The sequence below is a fragment of the Sceloporus occidentalis genome, unplaced genomic scaffold (genome assembly GCF_023333645.1).
Source record: "Sceloporus occidentalis isolate IW3139 unplaced genomic scaffold, rSceOcc1.0.p SCAF_4, whole genome shotgun sequence".
NCBI lineage: Eukaryota > Metazoa > Chordata > Lepidosauria > Squamata > Phrynosomatidae > Sceloporus > Sceloporus occidentalis.
In genome coordinates this window covers 186,484,815-186,503,664 of record NW_028316984.1, presented here as the reverse complement: position 1 = coordinate 186,503,664, position 18,850 = coordinate 186,484,815, and the positions used below count along the sequence as shown (strand labels likewise).

Here is an 18,850-nt window from a genome sequence, read left to right as displayed (position 1 = left end):
TAAATGTATTGGAGGCAGGGCCAGCCCTGCCACTAGCCAGGGTGAGGTGAGGTGAATGAGAGCCAACAGTGTGATGCAATGTTAAATGGTATTAAGAGAAGCATGAAGTACAGATGATGGGAAATAATACTCCTCTAACCTGTGCTAATCAGGTTGTTTGTGGAACACTCACATCCAGTTCTGAATTTCACATTTTAAGAAAGGTCCTGACATACTGGAGCAGGATATGCTTAGGTTGAAAATAAGATTTAAGGAGAGAGACAACTGAAATATCTGAAGGGAAGGTTAGAAGAAAAGAAGTTCTATGTTGTTCTAGTAGGCAAAACAAATAGGTAGAAAGAGTTAGGAATCAGAGTCTACATAAATGGTATATGGACTTTATCACATGGTGGGAAAGTGGGGGGAAAGCAGGGGTTTAAATGGCCATTAGCATGTGAAAAATCACATGATTGTGGTGAAGACTTTCACATGCATCACAATTAAAAAGGACTTATCTTGGCAATAAACAGGTAATAACCAGCAACAAATCATTCATGTGGGGTGTTCCAGGACCTACCTACTACTGGCTCACCACCACTCCATGGAAATATTTCTTCCTCTCTCCAGGCCCTGCACCACTGCTGTCAGGGGCTGTGCAGAAAGCAGCCTTGTGAATAATAATACTGGTGCTCTACCCTGATCTAAATGGTACAATGGATCCAAGTGCATGCACTCCCTGGCTCTCTCCCCAGTTCTGTCTTCACTCCAGACTTTTGGTGCACTGACTTTGCTCAGGTGCAACACACATACAAATACCATCTGGTCTTGTGTTTTGAAATCTGCCTTTTAAAATGGTTTTAAATATGGTTCTAAAGATTTTTCTTTGATTTATTATACTTTACTTTGCTTTGGAAGCCCAAGAGGGGGCAGAAAAGCAGTTAATAAATTTGTTGTTGTGTGCCTTCAAGTCCTAGTCGACTTATGGCAACCATAAGGCAATCCTATCATGGGGTTTTCTTGGCAAAAGTTGTTCAGAGGAGGTTTGCCATTGCCTTCCCTTTAGGCTGAGAGACTGTGACTTGCTCAAGTTCACCAGTGGGTTTCATGGCTGAGCAAGAATCAAACCCTAGTCTCCAGAGTCATAGTCCAACACTCAAACCATTACACCACATACTTTTAAAAATATATATACATACTTATGTACATGCATACATATAAGAGAAAGGGACAAGGAAGGACGCAGGCCCTTGTAATGATGATTCCAACTAAAGTAGGCTCGACTTTTGCCTTAAAAACCAATTTAAAATCAGATCCCGTTTCATGCCTTCTGTGCAAAGATGCCCTTATTCTCTGACAGAACTGCTGACTGCTCTGGTCTGGGTCTGCAAGAGTCATCAAAAGTGAGGGAAGATGTGTTATTTGAGATTAATATCGTTTCAAGTGGAAACAAGTTCTGATCCTAAAGATGGAATTAAACCACACACTTCCCACCTGTTCCCTTCATTAGCAGCCTCTTGAAGCTAAGGGATATGTTCAGAAGCTTATTCCCCACTGTGAAGAGTGCCGCACCAGGAGTGGTCCCACTGAAATCAATTTCGTCTCAGAAATCATTATGCAGCTGAGTTATGCTTAGGAGTGCGATGCATGGTGGGAACACACAGATGTGGTTACAAGCCAATTCTCTTATGAATCAATAGTTTACGATCTAAGCCTGATCAGCTTAGTGTACAAATAGTTCTGTTTCATAAAGAACAAAAGTACAAACAGATTGTGCATGTTTTATGTGTTTGCCACCTTCTAATTTCTAAATTTGACACTGTTGTTTTAGATGGAACCATTTAATACAGCAGGGAGTACCAAATAATCCTCCATTTACATCTTGAGGACACAGCACCTAAAACGTTCTGATATTTTTTATGCTGGCTAGTGGATTTCACAGGTATGCAAAAGGGAAAGCAGTGGATTCCTGCTCTGGTCGACATATTTCTTAGGTTGATTAGAAAAACAAAAATTTCTGTGTGCCATGGGCCATTTAAGAGACCATGTTATTGGATGGAGTGAGCTTGAAGCTACTAATAAATGAACTGAGATATTACAGTAGCTCAGAGAAATGGTGGAAAGGCTGCTATGTTCATTTAAGAAGCCCCCAGAGGCAGTTGGAGATAGAGAATTGTGGGTTTTTATACCGGCGTGTCTGTGAGCAAGTGGGTTCTATACAGGTGGAATCTCTCTTATCTGGAATTCAGAAATCTGAAATATTCCAAAAACTAAAACTTTTTTCATGGTGGCTGAGATAGTGACAGTTTGCTTTCTGATGATTCAGTTCATGCAAACTTTGTTTCGTGCACTAAATTATTAAACACATTGTATTATACTACATTCAAGCTCTGTGTATAAAGTGTATATGAAACATAAATGAATTTTGTGTTTATACTTGGGTCACATCTCCAATGTATCATCTTATATTGTTGTTGTTATTGTGTGCCTTCAAGTCGTTTCCAACTTATGGCAACCCTAAGGCAAATGTATTATGGGCTTTTCTTGGCAAGCTTTGTTCAGAGGAGGTTTGCTATTGTTTTCCCCTGATTATGTGCATATATGCAAATGCAGGCATTCCACCACCCCCCTTCTGAAATTTTGGTTCCAACCATTTTGGATAAGGGAATCTCAATCTGTATCTGGTATTTGTACATCTGTGCATGTCAGAAAGAAGGAGATGGGGGGACTCTCTCTCTTTCTATCTCTCTAAGACCAACTAGTTTATCACACGAAGGAGATTGGGAGTTTATCCCATGAATATCCCGGAAAAAACGCGTGATTACATGAAATGATTTCACATGACATCACACAAATCCCATCATTAAAGTGGTCACAAAGAAGCATTAAGGTGCATCTTTTTACTTTCAGGATTTCAGCGACAATGCATTTCCGATATCACTTTATTTGTGCAATTGTGTGTGATAATCATTCACACAATTACTTCGCTTTATTTGCCAGATGCTTTAAATGCGCTTTAATCTCTCTTTAATGTTGAAATTAGCCCCACTATGATAAACCCCCAAGTGTCTCCATTCCACTTCTCTCTCTATCCTGGGGTCAAAAGAGAAAGAGAGGGGGAGACCCCAAGATCAAGACAGGCACAGTGAAGTAGGGTGAAGGTACTCAGTCTGGGAGTGAGAAGGAAGTGAGGGGAATGTACTTGTGGGTCTGAAAGCAAATTGTGGGTACAGCATTCCTGATTGACTGAGAGTGAGAGAGAAGTGGGGAGGGCATTCTTGTGGATCTGATTGTGAGAGAGAAGCAGCAAAGGTGTGCAAGAAAGAAGTGAGGGTAGTGGGTTTGAGAGTGAGTGGGGTGAGGGAACCTGCGGCTCTGAGAGGGAGAGAGAAGCAGAGTAGGCATGCTTTTGGGTCTGCTAGGAAGAAAGAAGTAGGTAGAATGCTCAGGGGGGATCTGGAAGGAAGTTGAGAGAGTGTTTAACTGGTTACACTCCCCATTCTTTTATTTGATTTAAATAAGGCTGAAGATACAGGAAAATCAAGTATTACCTTGAGAGAATGTATGTAGCCATTTTTCAGTCTATCCATAACGTTTGGAGGTAACAAGCTGGGTAGGTCTTCAGTTTTTATTTCTGGTCTAAGATCCGGATGTCCTAAGCAATTTTCACTTAAATAAAAATAAAAACAAGTTTCTTGATACAGTATGTCTACATTAAGGAGATGGTAACCATCTGGCATCCTACCATTTGTAATCCAAAGTGGTACAATCCTTTCACCTACTTCATTTTGCTGAATATATAGAAAATCAGAAGGAAACTACTGGCTTCTCCAGTTCACTTATGTATTATCAAAACAAAACAAAACAAAACAAAAAACCTCCCCCACTAAAAATAGGATGATAATAATTTGCATAAAATTTGTAGTTTGGTTGGGCAGGAGTTCATACAGCCTCTCAGGCCTCATTCCCACTACAAATTCAATCATTTTTTGAATTGAATCAATGAAGCGATTTAACGCCAAATAGACATTCACACTATTTGAACCATGATCGAACCTACTCATTTCAATTTAATCCACTTAGTGTTCACATTCAGCAATGGATTGATTCAACATGGAGTCACCTCACAGGGATGACCATATCACAGGAACAGAATCAGACAGCATGTTCACACTTGTGCTGAATCGATTAATTTCAAAAGAAGCAAGAAATGCCATGAATCAGGAAGAACTAGTTAAAATGGGTTTAGTGCTGCACCCCCCCTTACATTGGCCTTACATTGTTTTTGTAACCCTTAAGACTTCCAAGCTACCTAAACCAACACTCTTTTATCATACTAATACCAATAATGATGACGATGAAAAAAATACTTCTGAATTCACTTTTACATATATTGGAGACCCTTCCTCCATTGTTTAACATCAAAAATAGCTGTTAATCAAAACCACAAGTAAGTCTGTATTTTTTATTTTGGTTCATTGAATTTTTGACAGTCTTTGTGTACCCTGAAGGATCCCAGGGCAGAAAACTGTCCCTTTAACCCACCAGAGTTGTATACCTCTGGTACAGATGCAAAATGTAGATGCAATTATTGTAAGTCATATAGAAATTCAATACAGTGGGCCCTTGTTATCTGATGAATCGTCTGTGGATACCAAAATCCATGGATTCCCAAGTCCCATTAAATACAATGGCATACTAAAATGGTTTCCCTTATTTAAAATTATTATTATTATTATTATTATTCTCCCACTTTTCCATAGCATCATGGAAAAATAGAGTTGGAAGAGATCACAAGGGCCATCCAGTCCAACCCCCTGCCATGCAGGAAATCACAATCAAAGTATCCCCAACAGATGGCCATTCAGACTCTGTTTAAAGACCTTCAAGGAAGGAGACCCCCCACTCTCTTAGGGAGTGTGTTCCACTGTTGAACAGCTCTTACTATCAGGAGGTTCCTCCTAATTCTGAGATGGAGTCTCTGTTCCTGGAGCTTGCATCTATTGTTCTGTGTTCTAGTCTATGGAGCAGTAGAAAACAAGCTGGCTCCATCCACAATGTGACACCCCTTCAAATACTTAAAGAGAGTAGAGCAGAATAGAGTGGCACTATTACTTCCCTTGATCTAGACCAGGGGTAGGCAACCTGCAGCCTGCGGGCCGGATGCGGCCCGGCGAGGCCTTGGGACCGGCCCCAGCCCGGTCCTGCCGCCGATTGCCGCCAGGGCCTTTGACCTCTCGTGCGCAGGGGCAAGGGGGCAATTGTCTATAGACGCCTCAGAAACATGCATTTATATTAACATTTTTAAAAAAAATCAGCAAATTTTTTTGCGTGTCCTCCACTTTTTTTAAAAAAAGTGTCCACCATTTGAAAATTTTGTCCTACATTTTTCCCGGTTTATTTAATTATTTAATTTTCCCCCCCAAAATTATTTATTTATTTATTTTTTGGCTTCAGCCCCCCAGTTGTCTGAGGGACAGCAACCCGGCCCCCGGCTCAAAAAGACTGCCTACCCCTGATCTAGACACTATACCTCTATTGATAAAGTCATTGCTAAAGATGTTGAATAGCACCGGGACCAGGACAGAAACTCATGAAACCCCACTGGTCATTTCTCTCCAGGAGGAAGAGGAGCCATTGCTGAGCACCCTTTGGGTTCGGCCAGTCAACCAATTACAAATTCATATAACAGTTACCTTGTGTAGCCCACATTTTACTAGCTTTTTTGCAAGAATGTCATGGAAAACCTTGTCAAAGGCCTTACTGAAATCAAGATATGCAATATCCACAGCATTCCCTTCATCTACCAAGCTGGTAATTTTTATTTTAAAAAAAGAGGTCAGATTAGTCTGACATGACTTGTTTCTCTGAAACCCATGTTGAGTTGTTGTGATTATGGAATTGCCTTCTAAATGTTCACAGACTCTCTGCTTAATGATCTGCTCTAGAATCTTTCCTGGTATTGATGTCAGACTAGAATAATAGAATCATAGAATTGGAAGAGACCGCACGGGCCATCCAGTCCAACCCCCTGCCATGCAGGAAATCTCAATCAAACCATCCCTGACAGATGGCCATCCAGCCTCTGCTTAAAGATCTCCAAGAAAGGAGACTCCACTACACTCCGAGGAAGTGACTGGACGAAAATTGCTGGGATCCTCTTTTTTTCCCCTTTTGAAGATGGGGACAACGTTTGCCCTCCTCCAGTCTGCTGGGACTTCTCCTGTTCTCCAGGAGTTCTCAAAGATTATTGCCAATGGCTCTGAGATTACATTTGCCAGCTCTCCCCTCTTTATTTATTATAAAACATAAAATCATAACATCCATAACACACCTACAACAATACAAAACATACAACCTAACTAAACATAAAATCCTAGTCTAACAATAAAAAACCTACACATTTTAGACAGAACTTCCTTATAGGTTAAACTCACCTATAAATTATCAAAATAAAAAAAGAATTTTTCCACATAATTTTAACCAAAGCATAATAATTTCATATTTGTAAATTTTGCCAGCTCTTTTAATACTCTAGGATGTAGTTCATCTGGCCACAGAGATTTAAATTAATTTAGATTAACAAGGTATTCCTGTACTACCGCTTTACTTATTCTGTGCTGCATTTCTGCTATTGTGTCCTCTGCTCCATTATCCTCAGGTTGATCTCCCTTTTCCTTTTGTGAGAAGACTAAGGAGTTTATCACACATGAGGAATTTCTCTTAATTTCGAATAAAAAGAAAGAGGGGCCAGAACGCATTCACATGAATTTGCTAGTTCAGTGAATTTACATTAATTCGAATTGCGTTCAAACTGGCTGCCCACTGTCCCAAAATAGCATGCCATTGCCTGAATTTGCGTGTGGTAGTCTATCACGCAGTAACGTTAAACCCCATGATTACGTTCAGATTGCCATTGGATTATACTTCCAATTTCCCTTGTCTGATAAACTCCTGAGGCAAAGAGGGTGTTGAGTAATTTTGCCTTTTCTCTGCCCCCTGTAGCATTTTGCCATCTTCTACACGTAGTGGCCCTACCATTTCCTCCTTCTTTTTGCTGCAGAGAGATTGGAATTGAAAGCAGTTTACAATTTTAAAAAAAACCAATTAAAATCTACAAAAGAGAACATTAAACTGCAAGTAAACCGATGGCAAAATGAAGCTTTTATTTTTGGAATTTATATATATTATCTTCTGAATATGGATGGTTGAATCCATGAATAAGGAATCCATGGATGCGGAGGACCAACTGTACACCATAGTGGGACTGAACAATACTGTGACTGGGTGATCTTGTGCCTCCTGCTCAGAGCTTGGGACAATGAACTGCACCTCCCAGAATCTCCCACACTGGCTGTGCACAATTTTGTGGACTACAATGCCCAGACTCCCACATTCTGACTGAAAAATTGTAGTCCTCAAAAGAATGACTCCTTGCTCTATGATGGTTTATATTTCTTTCTGTTGTAGCAAGATGAGGCAACAACAAAGGCAAACCAGCAAGGATCCTGTTTATGCTTTTGTCCTGTTTATTCAAAAAAACTTTTCAATGTTCTGCTCACAGTCGGTCTATGATCTAGATGCTCACTGTTGATGGGCATGTTCAAGGCCTATATTCTCCCTTCTTATGGTTCATGATCATTAAACTGGACTTGAGTGGTTACCCCGTCAAAGAGAGGCCCGGCCTCTGCAAAATAGTCTACAAGCCATCATAAGTTCAGTCCAACCTGAACTTCTAGCACAGATTTTGAATAAACCTGCAGTAGATCTGAGCAATCTGTCTGACCCATCAGCTGAATGCAGCCCACACAAGCAATAATTCAGGAGGACACAGTAACCTCTTGTTTGTGCTGCCTGAAAGGGAGTGCAAAGATAGAAAAGTTGCTGTCCCTGCTGTTTGGTCAGAAAGAGAAATTGCCACTGGTGCCAATAAACAGCTTCCCTCCTGGATAAAATTGTGATTAGTCAAATGGGAGAATTTTGTTGGGCATACAGCACAGGAAGGAAATGTTTAACCCCCCCCCCCCAACAAACACAGAGTAGTGCAATTCTATTCCTAACCCCCCCCCCCCCAGCTACCGCTTTTAAGAAGATACATTAATATTTTAATATAGAATTTCTGCCTTATTTTTTAATAGTTTGCTGCCTTGCCTAATAATTTTAAAGCCCACACTTACAAACACATTAGATGCAATCATGGATTCAATGGAACTTGATTTTGGCTATAATTTAGATCTTGCTTTTTCTTTTACTCTCCATATTATAATGATGCCCAAATTGGAGAGGGTCCTCATTTCACCAATCCGCATATCACGACTTAATAATCAAAACGAATCAAAGCATGAGGCTGCACCGCATGTTTCTAATTTGGCCTGGAAACATTTCCTAGCAGATGCTGTGCTTTGCAAAATGTCTCTTCGGTAGCAGGTTGGGAGGGGAAGATAAGGCTTGCTTAGAATTGAATTGGAAAGTGATCCTTAACAACTTATCAGTAGAACAATTCAATAAGGAAGGAGGAAAGGGGCTGCTGAACTCTGCCATGGAATCACGTGGTCATGGTGTTCTCTTATCTTGGCCCCCTTTTGCCCTTTCTGAATACAATACATTCCGCTGACACCCTGGCAATTTTCACTGGCTTCATTTCATATGGGAAACTGAAGATAACCAAGCTGTATCCAAAGCTTCCTGTCTCTAACTCATGCCAAGTTTTTATTTTAAAAAAGCTGGGGGAGAATGATACAGGTCTTTGAAATAATAGGCAGCAATGGATATTTGAACATTTGAAAGTAACTTATATACAATGAGGCCACTGGTCTAAAGTTGGGGCTGTAAGTGGCCCCCTTCCAGGTCTTCTTCTGGCTCTCATGATCCCCTATTTATCACCACTGTAGGAAATGGATGGTGGCAGCACATTAAAAAAAACAAGCAGGAAACCACATCTTGTTTCCTTCCTTTTTAGAAGGGATGGAGGAGGGCACCCTGTCCTACACACTGGCAAAGTTATGTGGTGGAAGGGATCCTCTGCACCACAGACAGGATGCCGTCCAACATTTCACAGATGAAAACTGGGACATATGTGATTAAGCTAGTGGTCAGAGTCTGGTCAAGTTGGCAAAGGTTATGAATAGGAAAGCTTGCAGAAGCTGAGAGAGGCGGCACAACTTGCTTATGCCTGAGTCTACTGGGAATTCTGCCTCTTCCTGTCTTTTCCTTCTGATGACTTAATGGAGTGCAAAACACTTTTGCACTTTGAATTCAGTTTGTAGCACTGAGAAATAAACTGAAAAGGATTTTAAACAGAGGCTGGATGGCTATGTGCCAGAAATGCTTTGATTGTGTGTCCCTTCATGACAGAGGATTGGACTAGATGACCTTTCTGGTATCTTCCAACTCTATGATCCTATGGGCTTTATCACATGGGGAAATTCAGGGGTTTAACCAGTGATTATCCTGTGAAAATCGCACAATTGTGATTAAGATTTTCACACAATGTCACGATTAAAGAGCCATTTTATCCTAGGAACAGCCAGGCAATAAACAGCAACAAATCATTGATGGGGAAAATCCATGGTTATTCCCAGGATAATGACTCTTTAACTGCAATGTGTGTGAAAATCTTAATCGTGAGTGTGTGATTTTCACGGGATAATCACTGTTTAAACCCTCGATTTCCCCCCAAATTTCCCCATGTGATAAAGTCCTATGAAGAAATAAGATGAAGAAATCATCAAGCACAATTGGTGGACACAAAAGAGGGCCTTCTTGGTGATTGTCCCTGTCTGTCTGTCTGTCTGTCTGTCTGTCTGTCTGTCTATCTATCTATCTATCTATCTATCTATCTATCTATCTATCTATCTGTTTCTCACTTCTCTCCCATGATTGTGACCCAAAGCGGCTTACAGTCTAAAAAACAGAGTATGATTAAAAACTTACAAAATTGACAATTAAAATGGTACTAAACTATTACAATATTAATAGGATCATTTGTTTAAAAATAATATGCAATTAAAAAAATAAAATCACTTAAAAACTGTACATTTTAAAACAATACACCACCTCCAGGATTTTCTTTAAAAATGTTCTGTTTTAAACGCCAGTCTACACAAAACGGTCTAGAGTTGATATATCTATATCAGGTGGATATAGATAAGTGTTGACCTTCCACTGACATCAGCTGAGTCAATGGTACTCTAGCTGGAACTAACCAGTAGGATTCATGCTAGGGTTATCACTACACAGTTATAGCCTTTTGCTTCCAATTCAACTATCATAGACAAACAAAACAAACAAGCTTCATTATATATCACTTCATAATGCCTAAGCAGTGTCCAAGCAGTTTACAACTGTAAGCTAATTTGCCCTCAACAATCTGGGTACTCATTTTAGCGACCTCGGAAGGATGCAAGCCTGAGTCGAGCTTGAGCCCTTTTGCTGGTCTTGAACTCACAACCTTATGGTTTTGAATGAGTGGCTGCAGTACATGCATTTAAGCACTGTGCCACCAGGGCTCCTCCATTCCTGTACCCAGTCATAATTTCATCCTAAAGGGTCCTGGGATTCATAGTTTGGTGAAATACCTAGAATGCCAGAGAACTCTAATGCTGTAGTATAGAATGAGGATTAGACCTCTCTATCAGAGATAGCCTAAGTACCCTGCCAAACTTCAAATCCCAAGATTCCATAGGATGGAGCCCTGGCAGTGTCCAACTTCTGTAAATATGTGGAGTAGATACACTCCTCATTAACCTCCATATGTAAAGGATGAGGCAGGAGTGGGGCTACAGAGAGTGGAGCAAAATGAGAACATTATCTCCTTAGCCAATATGATTTCTGCCCACAAATGAACTTTTCCTTCAGTTCCCAAATTCTTAGCATTGCAATAATCTAAAACTTTTGTTGATCATTTAGAAGTACACTTTATGGATCCAAAGAAAAGAGGCAGGCAGAGTATCCAAGTGAATGGGAACATCACAAATACAGCCGTCTCTCCCTATCCATGAATTATATCCACTTGAAAATATTTTTAAAAATATAAATTTCAAAAAGAGGACCTTGATTATCCCATTTTATAGAAGGGATGCCATTTTACTATGCCATTGGCATAGTAGGGACTTGAGCATCCACAGATTTTGGTATCCCTGGAGAGGACCTGCAAGCAAATCTCAGCAGATACCAAAGGCCCACTGTATAAGAGTTCTAGAAGGGAATGATTTTCAATGTCTCACCCTCGGCAATGCTACAAATTTGAGAACTGTAAGCAATTTTCAAGGCAGGGGGAGATAATTCTTATTTGGAGGCACAATGGTCTAATTTGGCCCTCTCTTGTAGGAGAATAGCAATGGAGAGAATAGCTAGCTGCCTCTCATTCAATGCTAGGTTTTCCAGACAGAATGACTGCAGTAGGCTACAGAATTCAAAGAACAGGAAACTAACCTGCAGTATATGTTAGTAACCCAATCGAGCAAGGCATAGAATTGGTTGAGTTTTAGGTAGCTTTGCTCTTCTTCCAGAATCCTTTGTAAACGTGAAGCAAGGGCTTCATGGAAAGCCATCAGGTATGTAGCACATACATTGAAGTCTCGTGGATAGAATTTCTGTACCCAGTCTACGATAGTCAACAGGTCTTCTTTTATGACTGTTCGAAGAAACCCTAAATATATAGACAGCCAAGATGCGTTGTCGTCTTTCAGTGGTATAGGCACTTTATCGATCCTCCTTTTCACACTTTCTTTGACTGTTCTTTTCCAAAGGTTTCTCCAGTTTCTGGCTAAACCAAGTTGCTTCACAGGGACAGTAGGCACAGGGATATTTATTGCCCCAGCATAAATCTTTTCCTCCTCTTCAATTAAAGCTACAATCTCTATGATCAATCCCTTCACCTCCAACCTGGGAAGATCCAGGGTTTTTTCCACAATCTGCTGGATTTCCTTACAGATAGAATCATATAGCAAATTAGCATCTTTGACCTTCATTGTGTATTCTTTGGGGTTCTCTTCATATTGCTTGGCTTTTTCTTCAGCCAAGAGCTCCATTTCTAAAGACCTGATGTTTCTGAATGCCTCCAAAAGCTGTCTTTTCTGGATAAGTTCAAATATTTCCATCACTAAACAAAACAAAACAAAACAAAAACAGGAAAGTCCATGAGATAACCTGGACTGGTATCACTGGAGAAATACAGATGGCAAATGTTATTTGGGGATAAAAAAGATCACATTCTTCCTGCAACCCCACAAAATTCTATTTTGACATAGGCTGAGAAGCAACATCAAATAAATGGAGTGTAACTTAACACTCACAGAGTGAGGTGATTTTCTTTCTTTCTTTCTTTCTTTCTTTTTTGGATTTATATCATTGATTCAAATGTTTAAAAATAATTAAATATTATTGTTAAAACAAATTAAAAACACATAGTTAACGCTAATAAAAACCATAAAGCAATTACAACACACAGCACAACAGAAGTAAAATTCATCCATCAAATGCCTGCCTAAATAAAAGTGTCTTCAGCTGCAGGCATGAGGGCACTAAGGTGCTACTATTCCACTTTTTAAAAAGAAAAGAAAAAAGAACGTGGAACTCCTGTGAATTATTGGTTTGGTCCAGTGAGTGAGGAAACTCTACAGAAGGAATTGTTCTTGTTGGTTCAGAAAGAGAGAAAGAGAAGAGAAAAGCTGCAGTTGCCAGGGATAAGGATTAGGCCTTTTTCATTTTAAATATGGGCTTTAAGATTTTATCCAAAAGTTGCTATACTACTGAGCAGCACAGGCAGAATGTCTTGCTGTCAAATCCTGCTCTGGAACCTTATTGGAAGGTTTTGATATGTGTTTGTTGTATAGTTATTGATTTGTTACATGTTTGTGTTATGTATATGGGGACTTAAACTGTGATGGTGTTTCCAATATTCAGTTATAATTGGCCTCATAAAACTGAGAAAGGGGTAAAAATGCATCTTCTATGGTCTAGGAAAAAGTGGAAGTACCATAGGGAAAACACAGGGGAGCCCTTGTGGTGCAGTGGTTAAATGCTGGTACCGCAGACACAAAGTTATGAGTTCAGTCTGACGGCTCCAAGGTTGAGTCAGCTTTCCATCCTTTCGTAGGTCAGTAAAATTGGGAGCAACTGGCTAACACTTTGTAAACTGCTTATAGAGTGATTAGTTCACCATGAAGCAACATAGAAATATAAAGTGCTTGCTTGCACAGTGGAGCCATGATTAGTTGATAGCATCATGGAGGTATCCTTTAAAAGGTGATTGAACAACAACCTATGCAGGTAGGGTTGCCATAGTGCCGGACCTCGAAACCGGGAAAAATGTAGGACAAAATTTTCAAATGTAGGACACACAAAAAGTGTGTCCTACATTTGAAAATTCTGTCCTACATTTTACCGCGATCGCAGCGGAGGCCAAGCGGCAAGGGAAAGCCTCCACTTAAGGAGGCTTTCCCTCCCCGCCTGGGCCCCGCCACGATCGGAGGCCAGGATCGGGGCCTCGCCTCGTTCCTGGCCCCGGCTGGGACCAGGAAGGAGGCGAGGAGGCCGGCGGCGATCGCCGCGGCCTCTCCTCGTTGCTGGCCCCGGCTGGGACCAGGAAGGAGGCGAGGAGGCCGGCGGCGATCGCCCCGGCCTCTCCTCGTTCCTGGCCCCGGCTGGGACCAGGAAGGAGGCGAGGAGGCCGGCGGCGATCGCCCCGGCCTCTCCTCGTTCCTGGCCCCGGCTGGGACCAGGAAGGAGGGGAGGAGGCCGGCGGCGATCGCCCCGGCCTCTCCTCGTTCCTGGCCCCGGCTGGGACCAGGAAGGAGGGGAGGAGGCCGGCGGCGATCGCCCCGGCCTCGCCTCCTTCTTGGCCCCCGCAGGGACCAGGAAGGAGGGGAGGAGGCCTGCGGCGATTGCCGCGGCCTCTCCTCGTTCCTGGCCCCGGCTGGGACCAGGAAGGAGGGGAGGAGGCCTGCGGCGATCGCCGCGGCCTCTCCTCGTTCCTGGCCCCGGCTGGGACCAGGAAGGAGGGGAGGAGGCCGGCGGCGATCGCCCCGGCCTCTCCTCGTTCCTGGCCCCGGCTGGGACCAGGAAGGAGGGGAGGAGGCCGGCGGCGATCGCCCCGGCCTCGCCTCCTTCTTGGCCCCTGCAGGGACCAGGAAGGAGGGGAGGAGGCCGGCGGCGATCGCCCCGGCCTCGCCCCAGGCCTCAGAAAGGCCTTGGAGTCGCCGCGGTGGCGGAGGTGGCCGCGGTGGGCGGGGCCGTCCCGGTTTGGGCGCCAAACCGGACCGGGACCGGGATGGCACCGCCCAAACTGGGATTGTCCCGCCGGGGGGCGGGATATGGCAACCCTATATGCAGGGGACTGGACAGGAGTGTGTCCCTGTTGGTTTTGCTTGATCTCTCAGATATCACTGACCATAGTATCCTTCTGAGCCACCTTTCTGGGATGGGACTTGGGAGCAATCTTATGCAGTGCTTCCAGTCTTTCCTGGAGGGCGGACCCAGAAGGTGGTGTTGGGGGGACTCCTGTTTGACCCCTTGACCGCTGGCCTGTGGGGTCCCACGGGGTTCTGTGTTGTCCTCTATGTTATTTAACATCTACATCAGTGGTTCCCAACCTTTGTTGGGCCACGACCCCCACTGCAGCCAAAGTCCCGCCCAGCGGCCTCCCAGATTGGTTTGGAGACAGGAAAGGGTGGGACTTCTGGCCGCCTACAAGCCCCAGCGGCCTTTGCGGTCAAAAGTCCCGCCCCTTCCTGGCCTCTCAACCAATTAGGGAGGCCGCCGGCCAGAAAAAGGGGTGGACATCTGGCCGGAAAGGCTGCTGGAAGCCCCTCCGCCTCCTCTTCCTCACCCCCCTCCTCTTCCTTCATGCCGGCCAGGCCTGCTCTGGCCTGCTGCGGCCGTCATCGCATGGGGCTTCCATCGCTGCTGCTGCAGTAGCAGCGGCGGCGGCAGCAGCCCCATGCAATGGCAGTGATGGTGGCAGCCGTATGGAGGAGGAGGAGGGGAAGGAGGAGGCGGTGGCAGTGGCGACTGCGGGGAGGAGGTGAGGAGGAGGCAGCGGCAGCCCCCATCCCCGTCCTCGCACAGTGGTGGTGTTGGCGCCGGCACCCGCAGGGAAGAGGGGAGAAGAAGGTATCCCTGTCCCCATCCCCACCCCACGTGGTGGCGGTGTGGCATCCGCGGGGAAGAGCGGAGGAGGAGGAGGCAGCCCCATCCCCATCCCCATCCCCACACGGTGCCGCCACTGGCACCTGCGGGGAAGAGGGGAGGAGAAGGAGGCAGCCCCAACCTGGTGACCCCCGAGAACGGGTAGATCGACCCCGAAGGGGTCACGAGCCCCAGGTTGGGCACCCCTGATCTACATGAAACCGCTGGGCGAGGTCATCAGTATGCTTTGGGATGCAGTCATCAGTATGTGGATGACACCCATCTCTATTTCTCCTTTCCATCAGACTCCAAAGAAACTGTCTCTGTGCTGAACCAGTGTTTGCTGTCAGTAATGGACTGGATGAGGGCAAATAAACTGGTGCTTAATCCAGTCAAGGCAGAGGTGTTCCTGGTCACTCATAAGACAGGTCAGGGAACTGGGGCTTTGCCTGTGCTGGATGGGGTTACACTCCCCTTGAAATCTCAGGCTCGCAGCTTGGGTGACTCCACTCTGAGCCTGGATGCCCAGGTCTCAGAAGTGGCCAGGAGTGCATTTGCACAGTTAAAACTAGTGCGCAAACTGCACCCATTACTTGAGGTGTCAGATCTAGCTATGGTGACAAGTGCCTTGATTACATCCCGTTTGGACTACTGTAACACACTCTATGTGGGAGATGGCTGTCAAAGCAATTCTTTTTTCTACACAGAAAATCTGTTCAACAAAAGACTCGCTTTGACGACTGTCTACCACATGAAGAGAACTTAAGCACTATGACGTCATGCAATAAGGCACGAAGGAAGCCACTACTCTCTGGTACCATTTCCACTTGGTTTTCTCATGCAGTAAAGCTCTTTGACTTTTTATGGTACAGACTGAGTCTTCCTTATCTGAAATGCCTGCGACCAGAAATGTTTTGGATTTCAGATTTTTGGGGATTTTGGAATACCTGTATTTGCATATATATACATAATGAGATGTCCCGGAGATGGGACCCAAGTCTAAACACAAATTTATATATGTTTCATATACACCTGATACACATAGCCTGAAGGTAATTTTATATGGCATTTTTGAATAATTTTGTATATGAAACAAAGACTGTGAGGATTGAACACAGTCTTTGTTTCATAGGTGTCAGTATCTTACCACCCATGACAAAAGTTTTCATTTTTAGAATATTTTGGATTTGGGAATTCCAGATAAGGGAGACTCAACCTGTAACCTGTTTTATGATTTTCATAAAAGATTACTTATGCATGTTGCAGCTCAGGCACCCAGATTTTCCAGTGTATATCAGGATGACCTAGAAAACAGGTAAAGACATCTTCCATTTCTTACCAGACAGTAGCTCCTTCAGAACATCTGTTTCTCCTTGAAGCTCTACATTCTTTTTTGGAATGCTGTTGTTTTCTTCTTTGATCTGGTCACTGTCTTTTATCCGTTTCATTGAAAAATGTTTAGAGATGCCTGCAATTCCTGTTGTTTTCACTTTCACAGATATTAATGTATTTCTAAAGCTCAGTCTTTCTTTGAGACTGTTGTTGGGACTTTTGGGTTCATTGTTTCCAGGATTGTTTGAGATTAGAGAAGCTGTAGAAAGGCAATTGCTATTTTCACTCTCCATGTTTTTTAATTGAAACTCTTGTTTCAATGACAGGTCTATTTTCCCATTCTCCTTTTTTTCTGTCTTATTTTCATCCATCCCCACTTCAGTCGATTCCTCTTTGAATGGTTTGATACCCCTGGAAAACAACTTTGGCTCATTTTCTTTTTGTTCATGAACAGGTAGAGACTTTTTGGCAAGACCATTACCGTCTTCACTCTCCATATCTTTTCCCAGAAACTCTTGTTTCGATGACAGCTCTTTTTTCTCATCTTCCTCCCTTTTTTCTGTTTTATTTTCATCTGTCTCCACTTCAGTTGATTCCTTTTTGAAAGAGTTCCGGATATGTTTCCTGATGCTGAGCAATGGTTTGATACCCCTGGAAAACAACTTTGACTCACTTTCTTCTTGTTCATGAAAAGGTGGATACTTTTTGGCTGCATTATTACCATCTTCACTCTCCATCCACTTTGCTGGAGATGCTGGCTCCAGCCGTAACTCCGTTTTTCCTTCTGTTTCCTTTATTTTCTTCATCTTTTCATCCATCTTGGCTTCAGTTGATTCCTCTTTGACAGATGTTAATGTATCCTTTCTGAAGCTCAGCAGGAGTTTAAGATCTCTGGTTAATGTTTTTAGCTCAGTTGTGCCATGATTATTGAAAGGTGGAGAACTCAGTGGAAGATCAACACCATCTTTATCCCACAGGTATATTGCTGGAAATTCAGACTCTGATGGGCAACTCTGCCTATTGGCCACCTTTCTTTCAATTTTATTTACAGCTTCACAACCAACAACACAGATGTAGTCACTGAAATCAAAGTAATAAAAAGAAACGTTATGTCATAGAAAGATTTAAAAAACCTGTTGCACATAACTGAAACTAGACCTAAGAAATTAAAGAAAAAGGCAGCTACATGGATACCTTGTTCCCATGACTGTATTTTGAGTATCTTGGATGAAACAAAAGCCACATAGTCCTCAGTAGCTTTATTGTTGTTTTTACAAAGCTTTAGAAGCAAGGGGGAGGGAATCCCTTGATAAAGAGACACACGTTGAATTCTATTGGGAACAATAAACTGATGCAGTTGTCCTCTTGGAAAGACAAGGGGCATCTCTTGCTGTCAGGTTCAAAGGCTAAAAGGGAGGGAAGTGTTTGTATCCCCAAATTTAGACACAGAGCATATGACACATATTCACAGGGGAGTTGCATGATCTTCACTTTGTGTCAAAGATTACCGAGAAGCAAAGAATCTGCTATTGATTAACATGACACAATGGAGAATGGGTTTGAAAACCTGCTTAAAATGATAGGAACTAATGGAGATATCTCATCCACAGGGTTGCTATGAGTCAGAATCAACTCAAGGGCAGCTAACAACAGCAATTCTATTCTATTCTATTCTATTCTATTCTATCTGAATGAAACAGAATGGAGAGAAATAGGATATCATTAGAAAAATAGGGAGTTACTGATTTCTTTTTTTAAAAAATCAACATAAAAACAACTATTAGTTTTTACATTTATCTCAAAAGGTGTTTCTTAACAAAATACAGTAGGCCCCTGGTATCCACTAGCATTTGGTTCCAGGGTAGCAAATATCCATGGATGCTCAAGTACGATTATATTCAGTGACATAGTAAAATGGTTTTCCTCACATAAAACTGTAAAATCAAGGTTTGCTTTTTGGAACTTTTTAAAAATACTTCCAAGCTGTGGCTGGTTGAACCTGTAGATGCAAAATCCGTGGATACAGAGGGCTGGCTGTATGGTGCAGATGTTGTAATTTTAAAATAAAAATCCTTTCATTTTATATTAATCATGCCTTTCTTTTAAGTGTGATTGGAATCACATTTTGCCTGGATACAGAATATAATAATGAATTGTGTTTTGTTTTTTTGTTGTTGTTTTAAAAAAAAGAAAAAAAAAGAAAACAGACCTTTAAGTGAAAAGCTCAATAGTTCTTAAAGGAGGGAAATAACGATAACTTTCATTCTCCACTCAGTAAAATAACAGGCAATATGACTCTTTTCTTCTCTGTCAATTTGTTGAGCGGGGATGACGATAGAAAATCTTCAAGGGTATCAAGCAGGTCAAGGCAAGTGCAGGATAGATTCATGTATTCCTCTGTTCTCTTGAGTCT

The 18,850-nt window shown here is 42.7% G+C and overlaps 1 protein-coding gene across 1 annotated transcript in view; it reads right to left on the bottom strand.

The window, feature by feature from the left end:
* The window catches only part of EXOC3L4 (exocyst complex component 3 like 4), a 68,640-nt gene extending 50,998 nt beyond the window's left edge, over nucleotides 1–17,642 (bottom strand). The window contains exons 1-4 of the mRNA XM_089523176.1: nucleotides 17,632–17,642; nucleotides 16,445–17,517; nucleotides 11,410–12,079; nucleotides 3,528–3,645 (exon numbers count right to left, since the gene is read on the bottom strand). Of these exons, the coding sequence (XP_089379302.1) occupies nucleotides 3,528–3,645; nucleotides 11,410–12,079; nucleotides 16,445–17,517; nucleotides 17,632–17,642 (1,872 nt within the window). The remainder of the gene's footprint in view (nucleotides 1–3,527; nucleotides 3,646–11,409; nucleotides 12,080–16,444; nucleotides 17,518–17,631) is intronic.
* Nucleotides 17,643–18,850: the final 1,208 nt, after the last annotated feature.